This window comes from Ceratosolen solmsi, unplaced genomic scaffold (genome assembly GCF_000503995.2).
Source record: "Ceratosolen solmsi marchali unplaced genomic scaffold, CerSol_1.0 scaffold10, whole genome shotgun sequence".
NCBI lineage: Eukaryota > Metazoa > Arthropoda > Insecta > Hymenoptera > Agaonidae > Ceratosolen > Ceratosolen solmsi.
The window spans coordinates 7,462,179-7,485,626 of record NW_011948412.1 but is presented as its reverse complement, the minus strand read 5'-3'; the positions used below and the strand labels follow the sequence as shown (position 1 = coordinate 7,485,626).

The 23,448-nt window shown below is 30.7% G+C and overlaps 1 protein-coding gene across 1 annotated transcript; it reads left to right on the top strand.

Annotated features, from left to right (window-relative positions):
* The first annotated feature begins 2,241 nt into the window (after window positions 1-2,241).
* On the top strand, window positions 2,242-23,142 carry Nmnat (nicotinamide mononucleotide adenylyltransferase). The gene is made up of 9 exons (XM_011507970.1): window positions 2,242-2,372; window positions 3,109-3,509; window positions 3,624-3,725; window positions 3,913-4,073; window positions 6,264-6,460; window positions 13,415-13,833; window positions 15,368-15,469; window positions 15,573-15,736; window positions 20,853-23,142. Exons 1-9 carry the CDS (start codon window positions 2,267-2,269, stop codon window positions 23,092-23,094), a joined length of 3,894 nt encoding a protein of 1,297 aa, XP_011506272.1. The 5' UTR covers window positions 2,242-2,266; the 3' UTR covers window positions 23,095-23,142.
* Window positions 23,143-23,448: the final 306 nt, after the last annotated feature.

Below are 23,448 nucleotides of genomic sequence, written 5' to 3'. Positions count from 1 at the left end.
CGAAGGAACAAAGGCGCACATGAAGTTTGCGTTTCACGTTTTGATTGGCAGATAAGCATACGATTTCCTGATAATTTTCATGATACTTGTAAAGTATCCACTCTTCTCTAATTATATTTTTATCGATATCGATATTACGCAAAAGATTTTATGGCACTGCGGGGTAATAGAGAGAAGAGAGAGAGAGAGAGAGAGAGAGAGAGAGAGAGAGAGAGAGAGTGAGTGAGAGTGACGGAGCGGGGAGGGTTAGAGGGAATGAGAGGGTTTGTGTCGTTTATTATGATTGACAATTTCCATGCTTTTAGAATATTAATTTTTATTTTCAATATTTAAATTCGACACTAATCGGATTAAGTATATTCGATACGATAACTTAAGTTAAGTATCGCAACAACGTCCCGTGATTGTGCAAAAAAATTGTACAATTAATTTTTAATTGTCCCAGTGAGAGTATCGAGGGAACTTGAAAAAATTAATATTTTAATAAATATTTTTTGCCATTCTTACGGTATATTCTTTAATTATAAAATAAAAAAAAAAAATTATCTAATGTTATAAAAATATACTACGAAGCTTAATTTTTTTTTTTTTTTTTTTTTTTTTGCTACCTCATGTTATAATACTTTTTACATCTTGATTATAATAAGAAAATTTAAATCACATTTTTGCGATTAGATCGTTATGATTAAATAAGGTTGAATATCCTATTTATTACCTCATTTAACGATAAAATAATATTAATCTTATTTTACCGTGCACAACGATTAATAGAGGCGAATTGACAATGCGCAACGCTTATAATTTCGAAAATTAGTATTAATTTAATTGCGAAAATTATGTAAAATGAAAAATCAATGAACTTATTATGTCATTTCATTATAATTGCGCGCGTGTAAAGCAAATTGTCACCTACATTATTACACGTAAATGCGACATTATAAATGTCATTTTATACACCGAAAACCATACATATTATAATATTGATATTGTACTTTACGAACAATATAATCTTTGCTCCCGTATCTTAATACGCCTGACAGATTTTCCAAGTTTCAATGTTTCAATAACGTCTTTCGTTGTGATTCGGCGATTAGTTAATAAAAATTTATCGATCGATTTCTTTATGCGACATAAGCTTGGAAATCCAAAGCACTTGCTTTGACGATTTTATATAACTCTCTTGACCTCGACGGCTAACGGGCTCGATTTACAATAATAACAATAAAAATAATATAAATTGCCACCTCATTTTTCTCACCGTTGGCCTATTCCTATTCGAATTGCGAGATTTCGTTTGAAAGTTTGCCGTAAATCGAGTATTTGGCGCCATCTTTAAAAGTACGAGAGCAGCTAGAAATGTCGTTATTGATCGATTGAAATTTCCTTACAGTGGCATCCAATAATGCCATTGCCAATATTATTTACATCCCTGACAAATGCGAATAATTAATAAAGAGATCGCCAACGAGCTCCACCTGCATATCTCTATTCCTACTCAAAGGATGGCCGCACGAAACTCAACGACCTTAAAGCATCCTTTTCCATCCCATTATTAGTCCACATACTCGTCTAACGCACGCGCTATTTATCGCTATTTGACGAGCACTCTTCCTCGCCACTCATACTCCTGCAAATGCCAACTACAAGTACAGTACAGTCGAGTCACCGAGATCACTGAAAGACGACGTGCTCCGTTGAGTTTCGCCAAGGTCAGACCGCGTAAAATCGCCAATGGATCGTAGTGGTGGAAGGGGCGCTGCGAACCTAACCTTAAAAGTCCGCGCAATGGAGAAGTAATAAATGTCAAATAAATATAAGCGAAGTAATCCTGCCCTGATGATGCCTCTGGCGGTAAATCCGAGAAAGTTCGGATCTCGGTCGATCGTGTGAGAAATGGCGAAAGGCTGGCTGGCTGGCTGGTCGTTACGGGCGTTCAACGTTCGTCGCGGATTGCGATTCCTTATTATTATCTATTGGGGCTGAAAAGTCACGAGGTTCGAACACTTTTTAATACTGGATTTATCACTCGTCATGGACGATCTTTTTTTTATCTCACTCTTCTTCGTTAATTCGCTAATCGTCCTTTGCGTGTAAAGCACGTTTTAATAAACATTAGCCAAAATCAAAAGGATAATCGCGCCTGTCTCGTACACATATTTTTATCGTCACCAGAGACGCGAGACGAGGGAGAGAGAGAGAGAGAGAGAGAGAGAGAGAGAGAGAGTGGGCGACGAGGGAATAAGGGGAAGGCGAAGAAGAAGGCACGATGGAAATGAGAAACGAGAAGACTGATAATATGCCAATGAAGCGCGTGATTTTGATGACCCACGGCAGGTATAATCCGCCCACTCATATGCACCTGAGGATGTTTGGTAAGTTTAGCGGGATATGAAATTTGTCGATGTTCATTGTATGGATGCGCGTGAGATTGTTTTATGTGGAGTTGATGGTATTGGTAATTTGGTTATGTTGATGTTTTGAAGGGACGTCAAGAATTGTAAATAGAACTTCGTTAGTCAAAATCAAATTATGAATACTACGCTTCGAATCGAGATAATGAATTTCCTTTTTGTTTTTCTTATTTTGTCTCGCATATATAGGTAAACTGCTCTCATTTTTCTTCGAACGTGTTTCCAAAGCACGTGTATAAATAATAACGAAAATACTTCTACTCGGAACATATTGGTTTCATGAGAATTTATTTTTTAACGCGATAGATTGTTTCATTGACATTCGGATATTCATATTGGAAAATGTATGATGCTTGATAAGAAGTTTTCTCAATATTTGCTCGATCGATTTTAAGAAATTAAATTTCGATTATCGATTACGTCTTCACGATTTATAAAAATACAATTGTCATTAAAATTAAATCACGGGCAAAGAAGTAGAGACAATAAATTATAATAGTTGATATTAGTAAATAATTGAGATAAGGCAGAATTATATAAACATACTTGTTTTTCAGTAAATGTAGACTCGACGAGAAAGATTTTTTGACAATATCATTTAATCTTGTATTCAGATTTTAAAGAATCTAATTATTTTCCTAATTTTCAACAATAAGAATTTCAGATTCCTAACCAAAATACTTACTTTGTTGTATAGAACGAGCAAGGGATCATTTACATTCTTTGAGGAGTCATACCGTCGTCGGTGGCATTATATCGCCGATAAACAATTGTTCCAAGAAGGATCTAACTAACCAAACTGTAAGATGTGATATGTTAAATTTGGCTCTCCAAACTAGCGATTGGATTCGCCTTAGCACTTGGGAACTTAAGAAAACTACTCTAATAAGTACACGAGAAAGTTTACAACATCACCAAAACCTATTAAATAGATTTATAAGCAATAGTGTGGAAAATAATGTAAATAACGAAGATGTTGATTGGATACCTAATAATATAAGAGATAATTTGGATAGATCGTTGGTGCAAATAAAATTACTCTGTGGTATCGATACATTGGAAAGTCTGTCGAACTCAGATCTTTGGTCAGCAGAAGATGTAGGTTTTATATGCATATATATATATATATATATATATATATATATATATAAATTATTTGAACTTAAATTTCGTTGTTATATTTGTAAAAATTAATATATTTTGTTCATTTAGATAACAGACATAGCTTGTAACTATGGTCTAGTGGTTGTTGGAAACGAAGGGGGAAATCCTTACAAATACATATATGATTCAGATATTCTTTCAAAATACTTGGTAAGAAAATGTATGAAAAATTATTATGAATTTATACAATTATTGCCAAAAATGCAATAATATTTCACATATCTCCTATGCAACGTATTCGTAATGTAACAGCACAGGTGCATGTGGATGAAAAAAATTATGCATTAAAAATGTAAGAAATTTGATTTATTTACTTAAATAATTATTTTTATTGCAGTATAATTTACATGTAGTTACCGAATGGATTCCAAATGAAGTAAATTCAACAAGAATTAGAAGAGCTTTAAGACGCAACGAAAGTGTAAAGTATCTTGTTCAAGATCCTATTATAAAATTAATTTATCAACGTGGAATTTATGGTACAAAAAGGATGTCAATGTAAGTCACTTCTATAATTGATTACATCAACATATAATTTATTTTGAAAAAGAGGCTATCAGAAAACCATCTCTAGTAATCAAATTGTACGGGCTTATATTAAACCTGCATTAAAGATTAATTAAAATTTTTAATGAATAAAACTTTACGAAAGTAATAACAATTAAACAGGAAATGTTAAATAGATATTTATTCATTTTTGCAACTGTTATTTAAAATAATAACTGCGTTGAGAATATTTTAAATCTCATTTCATAATTTGTCATTCGATTTATTATTAATTTTTATTAAAAATTACAAGTATAAAGTTTTTTTTATCTTTTTATTAAAATTAAAGATAATTAAAAATTTGATAAAGAAATTAATTTGGCATCACATTTTTACTGATATTATACTTTCTTTTAGTATCGCAAATTATTGATTATTCAAAATCTAAGAAATTTTAGATTATAATTTTGACAAATTTTATTAAAAATATTAAAATAGTTTGTAATATAAATTTACACATTTTGATAAAGCAGGAAAAAAATGTTGGTATACGTATATATTATCTTTATAAAAAAGCTTATAAAATACTTATAATTATATCAGATTTATATTTTGTCTGAATATTAAGGATTATTTATTTAATTTTTGTACTTATAATTGGTAGTTTGATAATTAACATGCAGTGTGAAAATTAAAATGTAACCCAAAACAAGTGATTACATATTTTTGATCAAATTAAAACAGGAATGTTTATGGAATTTATTCCAAATGTTATTGAAAGTAAGGTTATCTTTCAATTTTGTAACTCGCAATCCTAGTATTTAACAATAGTATTTAACAAGAAGCTATGCAATATTTAAATTGATCTCTTATCTATTATGTGAACGATTAATGTTTCTTGTATAAACAATCTATTTATGCGAGTAGCTTGAAAGCTCTTATTCTCTAACTATATAAATGAACTTTATCGGAACTCGATAACTGCATAATAATTTCATCTATTCTTTCGAAGATTTTATGATTTTTATCGATAATACGATATAATTAAAGCAACTAATAAAAATGGTTATTAATACTATGCAAAACTAACTAATGTAATTTTACGTGGACAATGAGTATAAAAAATCTTTCTTTAATATCGTGAACTAACAATGATTCCTGCCTTATCAACATCCATTATATTAATTTAATGCTATAAGAACTATTATTTTCGGGTCGGTAAAAATCAAACTCCCAAGATAATTAAAATGTTCGTCGATTTGTAACAGAATTACTTACTTGAATGCGGTTTTTATATTTTATAAATTATCGGTCTTGAAAGATAATAAATGAAAAAATAAAAGTATTGAATGAAAAGTTTCAAAAGTGAAAAACTTTATCAAAACTTTAAAGCCGCGTTGATTGGCATAATCTTCCTTTCGTTAAAGCTTAGAATTCGACAGAGAGGCAGCCGAACGAGAAATAAAGTCCATCTGATAGGGCGGGCGATAACTTAATTTTGAAATAAAATGTCTTTGCAGCGAGGAAGTCGCTGCCAACGACTGTGAAACGAAAAGAGGCTAGAGGTGACGCGCTCGCGATGATTCCCACACAATCGCCTACGTAATCGTCATTCCCTTAATAATCGAAGAGCAGCCGTTGTCTTCCACGTCCTCCTCCACTTTGTTGTCTTGGTTGTTGTCGTCGTCGTCGGAGTTGGAGTTGGAGTCGGAGTCGTCGGAGTCATCGTCGTCGTTATAGCGATAGTCGTAGCGTAGTCGTAGTCGTCTTAGCCGTTGTCGTCGTCGTCGTCGTCGTCGTCGTCGTCGTCGTCGTCGTCGTCGTCGTCGTCGTCGTCGTCGTCGTCGTCGTCGTCGTCGTCGTCGTCGTCGTCGTCGTCGTCGTCGTCGTCGTCGTCGTCGTCGTCGTCGTCGTCGTCGTCGTCGTCGTCGTCGTCGGAGTTGGAGTCGTCGGAGTCATCGTCGTCACTATCGCCGTCGCGTCGACTCGTGGCGCCGTAATTAAAAATCGTCGCGCGGGAGCCGCTCGACGACGCGCACGCGCGTCCAAGCCTAAGGGCGTCGCGTCCCTCGCGACGGCGTCGAGTGTACGGCCGCAGTGCGCGTCCGAGGCTCAGGCGCTCGTGTCCGCGTCCTCCGGACTCAATCCTCTATTAGCAGGCCACCGCCAAATAACTCACTCGGCTTATTGCGGACGATGCAGCAGCTGCGAGGCCGCCGCCGATGACGACGACGACGACGACGACGACGACGACGACTACGACGACGACAGCAACGACTCCGAGCCGAGACAGTGCGCGAGGATGGAGCCAAAGATCACGGAGAGGTGCGCGACCCGAGTCATCCTGATGTCGTGCGGCAGCTACAATCCGCCCACTCATATGCACTTAAGGATGTTCGGTGAGTGTCCGCGCGAAGCCGGGAGGAGAGGGCCATACGCTTACACGCGGCACACCCCTTCTCCCTCCTACCCCTATCAATCCATCATTTCTCACTCACATCGCCTCCCCCCTCCCCCCCTCCTCCTCCTCCTCCTCCTCCTCCACCCGGCGCTCCTTCTCACCCATGATCGATAGCAGGCTTTTAAGAGCGCCTAGGTGTGCGTGGCGACGGGGTGTGGGACTCGATTTCGAAAACAAACGGTATTTTCGGTTGCCTTGTGCGGCGGGCGCCGTTAGCTCGGAACTCCTGTTCTTCTTATCCAGGATCTTGAGGCCTTTGAGGGTGAAATTGATTGACAGACTGGCCTTAGAAGTCTTAGGGGGTTGTCGAACCGAAAATTTACAGCCTTTCTCTATTAATCACCGAACGTACAAATGTAACTAGCATTACCAGTATTTATACCCTTCCTTCCTACATTATTTAAATTAATTACGGCTTTGTTTTTTACTTCGGGGCTTTTAATTTTTCCAAACGCAAAAATACACTCATGAATCGTCGTCACCTATTTCTGCTTTTTTTTCTTTTATCCTTTTTTTTTTTTTTTTTTTTTTTTGTTTTGCTTTTATTTTTATTTATCGTTTGTTTGTCTCGTTTTTTTTTTTTTTTTTTTTCATCAACAAAGCGTATGAATTTACAAAGAAAGAGAAAAGTGATATGGGTTTATAAGATTGGGGCATATACATTGGTAAACAAATTTATGAATTGCCCTGTTGTTGACGGCCACCTGAAATGATGAAATCAGATTACATAAAATTGATGGCCTATTGTTTGACGTATTAATAGTCAGTCTTTGGCCGGAAAAGAAAACTTCTCCCTAAGTAAAATTAGGGCATACCCACTAATGGGAGTCTGTGGGTAGAACGCGACCGAGCGCACAAAGACTGAATGCGCGATTTCCTCCAAGATGTGCACGGAGAGCTCTCTATCTTTATCTATGACATGTATTTTCGTGAGAAAAGGAGAGTAGATGAGAGGGTTGTGTTGAGTTTGGTCGATGATGACGTCAGTAGCCTCATCCCTCAAATTATTGTACACTTGATTTTTTAGCCACTATAATCTTGAGATGCGCGAGAGGAAGATTGATTCCTTTATCAATCAAGTGAGTCGGGATGCGAGGATTCAGGATACTGTCACGTGTGCCTTGGCTATTTTCGATCGCTCGCTAGATTATATTCCAACTATCGGGGTCGTTATAGGAGACGTGCATCTATTACGCACACGTATTTTTATGAGATTAGATAAAATCAATGAATTATCGCGCAAACTTTCCTGCATATAAGGCGATAGTTTTGACAGGCTTCTTTATTTATAACCAAGAACGCTCGGTTTCTGGTCGACGAGGAACATGTTTCCGGGGAGTAAACGACAACACCTAAGGTATTGATTGGCAAATTTTATACCTTTAGTTGTTACGCTCCAAAATATTAATTCAAGTTTCCTTTCTTTTAAGATCATAGGCATGGCATGACGATATTACCCTTATTATTTGTATTTATTTTTAAGGACAATGGAGCGAATGGAAAATACTAAAGAAATACTAAATCATAAAAATGTATATTTTAATAGAGATAAATCCAGCTGTTTTCATGCAATAGAATACAATTTTTTATTTTATACACAGATAGAACGACTGACTTTTTTTTTTTTTTATCTTTAACGTCTTCGTATACTTTTTATTCGTTCTTCTTTTATCACTTTCCATCACATTTATCGTATTTTTTATCTTTATTATATGTATATTTGTTATGTATTATATCTTTATTGATCAGAGCAATTATATTTTTAAACTTTGTATCCTTTTATCTTCGTTCATGGCTCATTTAATGTAGGTCAGAGAAAAAGATTGTAACTGCAAATGAGTAACCACACGAATAACGTATTTTTTAACTCATTCTAGACACTGCAAATTGATTTCATAACAGTTGTTTTCTACTTTTCATCTTCTTTCTACAAGGCGCGCATTCTATGATAATTTACAAAGTTACTACGCTACACAAATGTTGCCATTACGTAATTAAATATTTAATCGATGCATTTCGATATTTCGATAATTAAGAAATAGAGCCGCCGATAATAGGCCAGATAGGGTCCTCTATTATAATAAACGAGTAAATTAATAGAAAAATTTACTCTCATACTATCAATCATTTAATATTCAAATTATAAGGGTGTTGAATCTCTGAAATGTGATTATATTGACATGCATTATGTTCTCTTTTACAATCAATTTCAATATTTAAAATACATACTGTTTTTAAAGTCCCTATTAAAGCTTTTAATATTATTTTAAGACTTTAACAGTGAGTATTTTATCAAATAATCCTTATAACCGTTGTTGTTTATGATGTGTCAATAATTGCCGGCTGTTTGATGCAAAAAGCACAATAAAGAACAAAATCATTTCATTATCAAATTAAATATCATCATCATTATCTTCTGATTTTATTAGCATTTATAACTTTTGTGTACTATTTATTAATTAACAAACAATGGAATAAAAAATTTTTACCGATAAAAATCTTATTTCACTAAATAAATCCTAATGCTGATTCATCGGGTGTTTCTTATATTATACGCAATCTTTTAAGTGTATATTTACATGAATCGATAAATATAAAAAAAATATTAAATATACATAAAGAAAAATTTGAAGCTTCAAATGGAATAGGGTAAAATTTTAATTTGATTCTATATAAACACAGTGTTACTGTTGAGCGTTTAAATCATTATGAGTACAGATAAATGAATGATACACAACCAATTCATTCGAAGAGATTAAAAGATATATCAAGTCGTAAAGGAATTACCTGAAAGCTCATTATTTATAAAGTAGAAATGTATTTGAAATTCATTGCTATATATATATATATATATATATATATATATATATATACATATCATCGATAAGTTAATATTCTTGTTGCAATTTTTTTTTTTTTTGACAAAAAGGAATTTTCCGCCTATTTGCTTATTTAAAGTCAAATATTATTATCTCATTTTTTCCAACTTTTAATAAATTAATTCTCATACGGCTTAACTCAAGTATATTTTGACATAAACCCTTTATTCTTTCGTGTGTTTTTTTAATTAATTTTTAAGCAAACTGTAATGTGAGTGTATTTAATACTTTCTATTAAAATTAAATTTCATACCAATTGTAAATAAAATCAAATCAGACTAGGGTTCGTTTGAAGTTACTCTTCTAATTATACTATGTAAAAATTAAGGATACATTAAATAAATTAAACTGCAGTACGTAGCAAAAGATTAAGAGAAAAAAAAATTTAATGCATGAAAGAATAAATTTGCTGATTACCGTCTCTTCTATTGAAATAATATAGCTATTAATTCATTATTCTACAGTGAAAATAATATAATTTGTAATTTTTCTAATTTTTTCCAATTGAACGTTTACTTGATTTAAAATAGAAAAAAAAAAAAAAAAAAAAAAAAAAAAAAAAAAAAAGCAGTACATACAATATATTCTTTGATATAAGACAAGTAAAGAATAATATTAAATAAATTTTAAATGTAATCGATTGTTATAAATCTATAAAAACAACAGTTATGTTGAATTACACGTGATTGATTAAATTCAGTTATAGTAAATAATTATTTTGGATGAAATTAGCAAAAAAAAATTTTATAATTTCTGTTACGAATATCCACGTAAATTTTCGCAATATATCATTATAAAATCAAAATATCAATTCCCATTGATCACATATTATAAACTAAAGACTAAACCTATGAATTAATAACGTCTTCTGATTGTAATTTTTCATTAAAAGTATTGTGCAAATCTATGTTGATTTTCTGCTCACAGCATCGATTCAGGACGACAGAAATGCGGCAACACGAATCAGTTAAGATAGCGCTCTTCTTCTATTCTATTTACGATTACATCTCCGTCAATTTATCTATCCGGAATGAAAATTATTCACCTTGTTAGAATGAAACTCAAATCTAAATCACGTGTGATAAATATTTAATCATTATGAATTATTATTCTTTTTTTTTTTTTTTTTTTTTTTTTTTTTTTTTTTTATCTTAAGTACACAGCTATGTTATTGAATGATATAATCCGTGTAATATTTAGTGGTCGGTGAAACGTAATAGTGACGTAGAGTCAAATCTTCTTGTAATATTAAATAATATTGAATGTAAATATAATAAAAATATAATATAAATGTTTTTTTAGGCTTCGGCTAAATTTAATGTTCTAAAATATAAGGTAGATAAGTACAACATTCGTGCGTATGTACTCGAGTTTCATTTAATACTAAGATATGAACATATAAATTGATTATTAACATTATTAATGTTTGATTTTGTTTTATTTATTTATTTTTTTTTTATTTATTTATTTTTTTTTTTTCATTAATTCACTTTATAATCGTTAATTTGATTTTCGTAACTTTTGGATTCAAATTATAACTTACAGCTTCGAAATAGTGAATTATCAATTTAAGTAACTTTTTACTCAATCGTTCGAAATTTACACTTTCCTTTTGAATTTGCGTTTTTTATTTTCATTTTAAAAATTGAATTTTATTTAAACTGATGACTATTTTCAACCAATATCTTTAAGACTGAATATGAACTATATTATTTCAAAACAAATAAAACTTAATTTTTAAAGACATTTAATATGAAATCGTAATATTTCCAATGCATAACATTAAAAAAAAAAACAAAATCTTGTTGATATACCTGATTTTCTCTTGCTCTAGTTTTACATTCCATTAACATCGAAACTTTTTGTTATCAATTGAATTGTGAATTTAATTTTACGCGTAATTTTTCCTTTGAAATTCAGAATCGCATTCAAACAATTAAAATCAACTAAAGCTTCATAAAATTTTCAGAATATTTAACTTTGAATGCCTTATTCATAAACAATATAATAAATTTTATCGAATATTTGTTCATTTTTTGTAAAAGTAAAAAAAAATAATAATAAAAAATTCAAATAAATAATTCATAAAAATTGAGATACAATCGAAATTCTTTTGAGCTTAAAATGAAAAATATTGGTATAACCAATTATTATCATCGTGCTTTAATTATTCATCTTCTAAGTCATTCGATGCAAAGTTATTATTATTAAAATAACATTTGTTTAATCGAATTTTAAGTAATCTAAGAATTTCGAAGAAAACGTGTACAAGGAAACTGCAGTATGATGCATCCGACGTCAAAGGTGATATAGTATGCACTTTGTTGTATGTTGTTCTAATTGGTCACTTGATCTATGCTATCAAAGATCTTGTTATTAAATTTTGCGATATAATTCTCGTTATTCCGACACTGAAATTTTCTTGTTATGTTTTTTGTTTTTTGTTTTTGTTTTTCTTTTGAAAGTCAACGCAGATCAAATTAAGGCAAAAATAATATAAAGCATAAATATAAAAAAAAAATATATTGCTTAGTTTGTTAAGTAGAATGACCAATTGAAACCTTGATTATTTTCCGTAACAATTTATGGTTAGATAAATATTCATTATTCATTAAGATTATATAAAAGTATATTTATATACACGTATCATACGTATTCTTGGAATAAAATACAAAATAAAATCAAATTCAAATTAAATTTCAAAAACTTCAAGATAAAAATTCGGAATAATATGTAGAAGAAAATAATTTGGAACTATATTTGGATTATATTTAAATAATTTCAAAATATGGTATTTTAAATTTGTTATATATACATATATATATATATATATATATAATTTAATTAATTTTACAGTATTATGAATAAAAAACGGAAGTAATAAGAACATTTTATAAAATGAACTGAAAATGAAAATATTTGAAAATAAACTGAATCACTGAAAATAAAAACATTTACATTGAAATAGGACAAAGAAATACGGAAGTATACAAAATTATATAATCATGAAAAGAAGGGGAAAGTTCGTAACTTATGGAATTTTGGTTTCATAATGAAATCAGAAAGATGAAAAAAAATCTTAAATAAAATGTTAAAAATAGTAGTGTATAATTTGAAAAAATTGTACAATAAAGTTTATTTACTTTATTAAATATTTGATATATATATATATATATATATATATATTAAGCGATTACAAAAAATTAATTATAATTACAATACAATTGATTATACCTATCATATAGTTTAAAATTTGGTTAGTATTATTTATGTATAAATCTATCAAAATCGTAAAGCGTGTCTGTGTGTATGTGTGTGTGCGTGCGTGCGTGCTTGCGTGTGTGTTTTATATTGATTAACAGTAATCAACTATTTAAGAGTAATAAAGAAATAGCAAGAAACGTAATTTATTAAAGTTGTTTGTTTGTAAATAGTAAATATAGAATTATTCAAATAATGTATTTATGCATATATTGTTGAGATTTTTAACCATTGTATTTTGTATTAAATTGTTGTTTAATTATGAAGAAACATTTTTTTTTGTATTTATGGTTGCTAAAAAGTTATAAACTTTAAAAAAAAAAAAATCATATACTAGCATATAGAAAAAAGCTCTTTTAATACAAGAGAAATAACTAAATAATAATTATAATGAATAAACTGAATAATTGCATTAAATTAAAATTAAATGATAGAGAAAATAATTTCAGTAGAAACTCGTAAGTTACATGTATTTTAGTTAAAGCTTAGAAATTATGGATGAATAGTAAGTTTTATATTAAAATAATTAATTAAAATGTTATAGATATTTTTAGTTATTTAAGTATAATAATTATCTTGACATTTTATGATCCCATGCTTATTGCCCCAAGTCTGACTATCTCTAATAACCTAATAAATAATTATAGTTTGAAATTAGTCATCAAATTATTTTTCATTTATTTAATCGTGCGCTCGAAAGGATCGATATCGACGGAATTGAAACACCAATTTTGTTTATGGTACTTTGACAGAGAGAGCGCGCGATCACCTTCACAATCTTGGCACACACATGGTGATTGGTGGTGTTATATCTCCGGTTAACGACGCTTACGCAAAAAAGGAACTAGCAAACGGCGTCCACAGATGCAAGATGCTGAAACTCGCATTGACAGATAGTGACTGGATAAGACTGAGCACCTGGGAGATACGTCAAAACACCTGGACAAGAACGAGGAAGAGCCTCCAACATCATCAGAACCTCATCGACTCCGTGGTGTACGGGAACGGTGATGCTAATAGGAACTCCATTGATAATGAAGACCTCGAGTGGATACCGGAGAACGTAAGGAATAATGAGATCGCCGATCAGATGCCCATTCGAATAAAACTTCTCTGTGGTGGTGATTTACTGGAGAGTTTTGCGACTCCTGGATTATGGGCCGAGGAGGATGTGAGTCGAGACGTTTTTATTAAAATGTTTTTCATCCTGCTGACTTGATTATGTACTCTTCTTTAATATATGAATAGAGTGCATAAACAAAAATTGTTGATAACTTTGATAATACACCAGCGCCATTATAATTATTTCTCATTTTATTTAATTGATAATGCAAAGTTGCATGAGAATTTTCTTCGGCAAACAAATATTTAAAGTATTATTATAGATAACGAAATTTACTGAAAGGTGCTACGATTACATTATAAATTATTAAACATGATAATAAGACTCTTTTATTGGTAGATACGTTTTATACTGATTTAGAAAATCATTATTTAATGAATTCGTAATAGTATGAGAATTTTGCGGAAACATTAATTGTTTAAATTTGAATTGCACCAATTATTTTTTAAATATTACATAATGTTAAAGGTATCATATAAGCTTGAAGATAACAATATATGCAAAATATATGTGTTTATTTGATAATTATAATTTAATCAATTATTACGATTTATTAACAAGTTGTAAAATTTTGTATGTGTATGTAATGCCGTACATTAATGTAATAAATCTAAGAATATTCGGATAATATTCATAAAATTCAATTTACCAAGGCTCTTTATGGCGATGAACATAAATTTATGAATACTTTAGATAAAATAGAAAATCTGTAGACCGTAAGTTTAAGAATAAATGAAAATTTTACATGCCTTATAATAATATTATAATTAATTGCATTAGATATTATTGTGAAAATGATAATAGCCTTTGTGAAATGTAATAAAATTACTAATACACTTTTATTCTTATCTGTTATTAAATGTGTAACATTAAAGATTACTGGAATGAATTTTATAGGCTTATTGACTCGTACTAATTACCTTAAAACGCTGACATATCAAGTAATTTTTCAACCATATTTATTTCTGCCGAATATAATATCTTTTTAAATGACAATTACTATGAAATAATATTAACTGTCGCCAATTATATCAAGTTCTTCGAACTTTATTTTAAAAATTGATATTGTAGTATCGGTTAGCAGCATTAATTTACAATTGATAAATACTTTTTCAATTGCTTTGCTAATTAAAAAAAAAAAAAAAAAATTAGATGCTTCTTACGTAGACAACTTTCAAATATGTTCTAATTCACATGTATTAGTTCATAAAGATAATTGATAATTTTTTTCCTCGTAATATTTGAACACGTCATTTTAATTAAAATTAGGCAAACCCTAACGTGATAAATTCAACTTCAAACGCATGAACTTTGTTCATACACGAGAATTAATAATTATTCATTAACTACATGGGCAGTACAATGCCTATTAATGATAAATTGACAAAAAAAAAAAAAAAAAAAACGAAATAAATTTATAAACTTTCTGCGCGAACTTTAGGAAGTGAATTGAATGGGTTAGTAGTATACCGAGTTTTCAACTCATTGAGGTTAATATCTCAGTGTTAAAATAATCAGACTTTGACTTTGCAGTGATAGTTCATTGCATATAGTAAGCTGAATAATATTATTTTCTGTGCAGATAGCGGAGATTGTGGGTCAGTATGGTTTAGTAGTCATCACGAGAGAGGGTTCGAATCCATACAAATTTATATATGACTCGGATATTCTCTCGAAGCATTTGGTAAGTCCTGAAATTTTATAAATAAGGGAGGACATTTAAAGGGAGCTCTTCTAATATTGGCCAAATTGGACATACGATTAATGTAAATTACTATTTGGTGAAGCATAATATACAGATAGTGACGGAATGGATTCCAAATGAAGTGAGTTCCACGCGAATAAGAAGAGCTCTCAAGCGTGGCGAAAGTGTAAAATATCTTCTTCAAGATGCCGTCATTGACTACGTCTATACGAATGGAATTTACGAAGCCCACAGACCGTCGATAATGTGAGTGAACAGAAGCAATCGAGATAGTTGTTATTTAATTATCAAGAGTCTTTAGAAAGTTGCTGTTTTTATATTTATTTCTGTACGTAATGTTGTATATTTTGTGAAATAATTTTTAGCTTAACTTTGGTGAGTGCCAAAGCCTCGGTGTTGATATACATTGATGTTGAAAGGATTTCATTTTCTTTAGAGAATTTGAAATTATCTTGTAAATAGATTTCAGACATATTTTTTATTAAATTTATTTTCCTAGATATTATAACATTAACGCGGACATAAGGGGAGCCTATAGTGAGAGTATAATACAATTATCGTTTCTAAATAAATATAAAATAAATTGATTTTGAAGCATTCCTCCGATGAAATTAAATTTTTAATACACGACTACGGAATATGACGATAAAATTAGAACGTGTGGGGGGGGGGGGGTTTTTGTTTTTATTTTTATACACTAGCCATTTCTTAAGTCTTCATTATATATTTACTCTTATACTAAAAGAAAAGAATTAGAAGTGATACATTGAACAACAGCTCAATAACATAAAAATTTTGTGCAATACTGACATACGTTGAATGTTACATCACCTATCCGTCGTAGAATATAACACTTTTTTACATTATATCTCGAGATCTTTAAATACTTTTTTTAATTGACCTTAATTGTCAGTCATCTTTCCAAATTTTGGAATCCTAATAAATCGCAATCACATTGCAAAATATTTCAGACACCTAATAAAGCATGTGATCTGAATTTTCGATATTCACGGCAAAGCTTGGAATAATCTATTTACCTTAAAAGTAATCACGGGATTTGTGCAATGACATGGAGACTGTGTAAATTTAAGTGATCTGCTTAATCATTCGGAATCGCGTTACACGCTCATTCCCGACTTCCCACTATTATCTATTCGACCACTGCGATACTCGTTGACTTGTCCAAATAATCCAATGCGGTACTCAATTAGTCTTGCACTTAAAATTAATTAACTTAATCCTCCCGAAACTTGTTAACTTACTTTTTATAAGTGCTCAGGCACACACACACACACACACGCACACACATACACACACACACACACAAAAACAAACAAACAAACAGTCTCTCTCTCTCTCTCTCTCTCTCTTTTTATAAACTCGTTGCCAGATAATTACAAGGGTTGATGTAAATTATCAGTGCCAGTACCTTAATTTACTTCTCAATCTATTGTACTCGCAATTCAAATTTCTTCAGCTTACTCGATACATTAAATTGGCCATTCTCAAACGAAACTATAAATTTTATGTTATTTTTACTACATTAACATATATATATATATATATATATATATATATATATAGATGTATATCGTAAATGTTCTCAATAATGGTTTTAAACTCATTTTTTAACTTCAAACATTCATAAGTGATGTCAAATATTTATTTATCAAACTCACCGTAGGCTCGTCTTAATGTTAAAGCACTTTTCTTTTTTTTTTTTTTCACAAAAAAAAGCTAGAATTATATGTGTATAAATTTTATTAGTCTAGTCGTTTTTGTTTCTTTCAATATTTTGTAACATGTATTTAAAGTAGCCAAAAGTGAAGTTTATACTATCTTAAAATAATAATGTTTATTAAAAAAAAAAAAAAAAAAAAAAAAAAAAAAAAATGTATATATAATTAATATTTTTATATAAACAAAGTAATAATTTGCATCAATTATTCATTTACAATACTTTTCTATATTCCTATGTATAATAATAGTAAGCAGATTCTAATGGTAAATGGTTTTGTAAAATAGTTTTATTACTGTGTTTGTAATAAAAAAAAAAATTCGTAATTAAAATTATTCCTTTTCTTATAATATTTTATTAATTTATAATATTAATTATTTATTATTTTAAGCAAAAATAATTAATAAAATCGTGTAATATAAGATGGATCCATTTGTTGTGAAGTTATAAAAATGTTCGATTACTTCGGATCAGAAGTACTAAAATGAAAACCATACGTTAATAGAAATTCATTTTGTTGTATTTTCGAACGAAAAAATTGATATCGGAGAGACAATTTTTCCAAGTAACGCGACAAATTCTAATCAATAAGTCGATTCAACTACCCAAATTTTAGTTCAATTTAAGGAACAAAGTTACCTTGAATTAGATAATTATAATAGGGTTCGGCTCATTCTTTTTTCTGCATTAATAAAATAAGGGCAAATGGGAGGTACGATAAGTCGGTGTATCTTGTGCGTGTATTGTTTTAAAATGACTTTAGAGTATCAATTTTAACACTGGCTTCTTAGTACTCAATACTTGACTTCTCAAAATTCATACGTACAGTCTCCACGGCTTAAATATATCAAGAAATTTCTGATATAGCCAATTTGCATTCATTTTAATATTGCAAATTTCTTTGGTAATATATACCAAGTTTCTATTTTCGTGATCAATGCAATACTATTTTACGCGAATTTCGCTTTATTTGATGCGTATTAAATTTGCCAATTTAGGATGGAGCTCTGAAATTACACTACTATATTGTTTTTATAATTCTTAACAATTGTCAATGTTGAATTTCTATGTGTGCTGCTTATATTATTCGTTCAGTATTAATCCAGGCGCTAAAATTTTTATTCTTCTTTTCTTGAAATTATCTTCTTCAATTTTTATTTCGTGTCTTTTAAATTCAAACTTCTTAGAGCAAATTAGATTTATTCGTACGACATCCAGCCACATCATATCTACTTGTCACATCTACTTGAATTAGATTTATTCGTACGACATCCAGCCACATCATATCTACTTTTCTAATGCTCATCAGTGTTAGCAACATACACTGTCGAAGAATACTGTCGATAAGGTGATCAAATTTTGCAAATTTTGTAGTACTATATAATAGCGATATCAATATTTAATTAAACTATGATCATTATTATGTTCCAAACTAAATGCATGAATATCGCCTAATAATTATCCGAATAAGCTTCAGCTTAATACTCGAGAACTATTCACTTTATATATACGGCAATATAGGGCGAGTTAATGAAGTAATGTTATGAAGATATAATGTGGCTTCCTAAATTTTCTCACTATCTACGTAATGAAGTGGATATACTGAAAGTTCTATTAGCCTAGGAGATTATTTATTGAATGCATAAATGAAAAATTTCATGAAGTTTTCATAATACATGAAATATAATACATATGTAGATAGATCAGAACTTAATAGCTATAGAGAAATTCACATATTGAATTGAATTTCGTTAGAAATTTATCTGCATAATACCTTTATACAAAATCTTCTCAAATATCATTAATACCTATGCAATTGTATACTCCCCTCATTAGTTCATGTCTAGAGCCTTGATATTCGCGTGTTGCTTTTTCATTCTTTTCTATAAAAGTTCTTCAATTAATATAAAACTTTCATGATTCATAATTATTTATAGATATCCAAATTTATCGCGAATGATTTAATTAGATTTGAAAATAATCAACCTCGAGTTTGCGCTTGTGGCTATTGAACTCGAACTTAGTATTGAATTTTGCGATAGTGTGCCTACATTTCTGTTGTTAATAAGTTAGCCAATACATGATATCAAAATTGTAACTACGAGCTAATTTTAAACTCTTAGGCATTAAATTCATGCCCATATAAATAGTATCCATATTATCATTAATAAATTGATCTATAGCAATACCATTACATTATTTGCCTATATTATGTAATATTTACGATTTAAATTTCAAGAGCTGAAAACAAAAAGAATTTACAAGAATTACACGCCTATTTTTATACATTTTTAAAAGCTTGTAAAATAACAATTAAAATAATTGCATTTAATTTTATTTTAATTTTTCACGGGATTATAAATTCGAATTTAAAAGTATAGATTATTTATACATTCCTTTTTCAATCTTCCAAGCACTAAATTGTCTGATACGTCGGCATTAACAAAATGCCGTAGATTAGACGACCGTGTAGAATAAAATGTCTACACGATCGTACGAGTCGACCGCATTTTCACTCTGACCACAGTTAATAGATTACACTGGACAGATTAATCCAAAAGCCATTCATTGTTCACCAGTAAACGCACATTAAACACACATTAAGCGAACAAATCACTGCAGTACAAAAATGTGCGAAAAAGTACATTATCGGGCTAAATGTAAAAACGCTGAATAGCCATTAATGTTTCAATATTAGACTCTATAATTAATTGTCATGTTAATCATTTCATATTCGGCTATAGGCGCTATTCGCAAATCTTACGATTTTTCGAACAAATTTCACCATTTCGAACCAGACAGATTACATGAAATAGTCGAAATTTATAACTTCCAGCGCCCGCAAGAATCTTTCGAGCCATCATTGTGAAATGCAAATAAGACGCAAATTAGCTCAGATGTAAGACCAATAATGTCTCTCCTTCCTTCTCGTATATCGAATTCGCTTCCCTCGTGCTTGTCATTCGATAGTGCAAGCAGTTTGAAATATTTATAATAATGCTTTGTGAAATCGTTTTATTATAGTTATTGTATGCTATTATAGTTGTATAGATAATTATAGATGATAAAAAGATAGAATGTATTGCTTTTGCCAAAAAATAACTAGAGATTCGCTCTAAACATTGTTTTAAACTTCACTTTACGGCACCAATATTATGTACAATTGAACTTTAAGATTTAATATAATGAGTTTTTGTTTTTAGTTACGACTAAATTAGTTTCAATAAACATAAAATGTTATTTATTTCTGTTCAAAATGTGTTATTGAATTATTTTTGTATTTTACTAAACTGATATGAGAGCGAATTTTGTGAATTTTAATTTTGAAGTCCTAGCGTATTTTTTATTTTTTTTTGTTTTTTTTTGTTTGTTTTTTTTTTTAAATTTTTAATTGTAAAAACGGTTTTTAAAAACGGATTTTGAAGCAAAAATTCGAAAAACAATTTAATCGTTTGGACGAAAAATTCCCAAAATTCCCAAAATTCCCAAAATTCCCAAAATTTCCAAAATTCCCAAAATTCGCTCTCATCTGCTTCACAACTAACTAAATCCTTTTAAAAAAAAAAAAATTATCTCTGTTTCACGCTGCCGCATTGATAATACGCCATAATCTGGATACAAAAGTAAGTTGGAACTATCTTCTATTAATTCCTCGATTGATTACCTTGACGCCGATGAGGCTAAATACCAACACAATAGTGCTTTCTTAACGTCGTCGCCTAGCGACATAAATATGCAGGAAACAACGTCCTGCAATGTCTATACCATAACGACGATGAATGATATTTCCGATTGTGTGCTTAAAAAAAATCTGCAAAACAATTATAGCCCAACTTATTCCGATGATCAATCTTCGCAAAATAGTATTGTAAATATGTATACCGATCGTGAAAAGCTTCTCTGGAGTATGGTATTTGATTCCATAAATATCGGGGGTGAGTCATCCTCGTCGTTGTTGCAACATCATAATCGCGTATTTAATAGTATAGATAGTCCGATAGAGTTGCCAAGTAGCGCAAGAGCGCGAAACGAATTGTTAGCTTTTGAAGATACCGCGGAGAGGGAATTAGCAACATTGTATGACAATACGTTTAGTGAAGAGAAGGAAGATGCGTTGTTGTCAGTAGCGTACGAAGGTCGCTTCGACGATTTAAATGAATCTTTCGTTAAAGATAATACAACTTTTATGGAGAATTTTGATAAATTCAATACTGAGAATGTAAATGCGACAAAGGATGAAACTGATAGAGAATCTATTGGCTGCGATAATAGCGAAGAGTCGGATTTCAAAACAACTAGGTTTGAAACTAATTTTGAAATTGATGGCAAATATCTAAAATCCTTGGTTAATTCAAAAAAAAGTACAAAAAAAATGGAAGACAATGAAAGTATAAAATTAATTAAGGAGGATTCGAAATTAACGGTGCTTAAAAGTAAAGCGGAAGAAGAACGAGAATCGATTGAAATGAACGTTGAAGACGAACCGCATGAAGAAATTAAGTTATTCGACGATATAACTTACGTCAAAAGACTGAGACTCATAATTAATAATAAGCCAATTGAAATTAGCAAAAATCAACGACAGCAGATACAGGGAAGTCTCGACTCGATCAATTTAAACGAGGCATCCGTAATGAATGCTGCCGATTCTATGACAAAGAAATCCAAGAGCTTGGAGTCAATAAAGCGTAACGCACACTTGTTATATAAAACTAATGAAACGTCTTACTGTGATTCAGTTTTGAAAATCAAAGCCGATAATACCGCCCCGTTGGCTGAGGCTTCTTCTACATTGGACCACCAAGCCGACGAATACTGTTCGTCGTGTTGTTTCGTAAAAACCGATGAGCACCATTGTCCAACAAACTGCAGTTCGCCAGAGGACGAAGATTCAACGGAATGTGATATTTGTAGCTCGTATAACTTGCAAGACGCGAATGATGCTTTAATACGTGAGGATGACGGAGTAGCGCAGAATTTAAGTGAATCGATGGAAATATGTGAAATTTGTGGGGAACCGGCAACAATAGCAGACGAACCTTCGACAACTAACGCAAATCCAGTTAATACTATAAATAGTAGATCAATGACACTGAGTTTACCCAAAGCCAAATCCACCATAGAGATAAGCAGAGGTTCCTATAAAATGTCCACTATGGAGGACGATCACTTTGAAATTGACAACTGTGGTCTCCAAGATTGTAAATTGCGCGCTTCTTTGGATATGTGTAACAAGCCCGAACCACTTTATGTCAATGTCACACCAAAGTATCATCGATTCGCTTCTGAAATCGATAATAGACAACAGCCTCCCAAAATCAAGTCAGATCGTCACCTTATTTCGGACTCTAATTATTATAGTTGCAATTGCAAATCTAATCAGGGGCTGAAGTACACCGAATGTAAGGATGAAGCTGCAGTGTCAAAAATTTTACTTCCAAATGGAAATAAACGTTTATATAGAAAAGGCTCTTGCCCCAAAAAATATGTGATTGAAAAAACACAGGATAAACGAAGATACTCGTCAGTCGAAAACCTGCAAAATAAAATGTTTTTTAAATCGGATGCTGAAATATTATCAAAATCAATGGATAACAAACTTATGGCATCGGCTGATAGTATAAGATCATCGAGACTAACCAGATGCAAATCATTAAGAAGATCGGCTGACAATGTCGGAAGATTTGATTCGTTGGGCGATAATTTGGATTCGTTGGAAGAGAACGCTGATACGGACGATAATGGAGTAATGACTGATAATAATAGTAGATGTGCCAGTGTTAATATAAGAGATAGCGATACGATCAAGATGATTCTGACCAAGCACGGTATTAAAATAATCAGTCAAAAGGAAACTGTTTTATAGGATGAGGATGTGGGCAATAATAGTCGCGAAATTATTTTATAGATTTGATTTCGTCACTTTCGTTTCAATATATATATATATATACATATATATATATATATATGAATTAAATTTGTGAAAGAAAAAGAAAAACCTTTAAATTAAATAGAATATTGATATGTTGGATTAGTTGGAAAGATCGGTAACATTTAACTTAATTAAATAATACTGACATGAAAATGTTTATTATAAATATTATTGTATTACACTTTTATACACTTGCAGTGGTATCATTTATTTCCAACATTCTCATTATTATGTTTTAAATGAAATCACAAATTTTCACAATAAAATACATATCTTAACTTTATAATG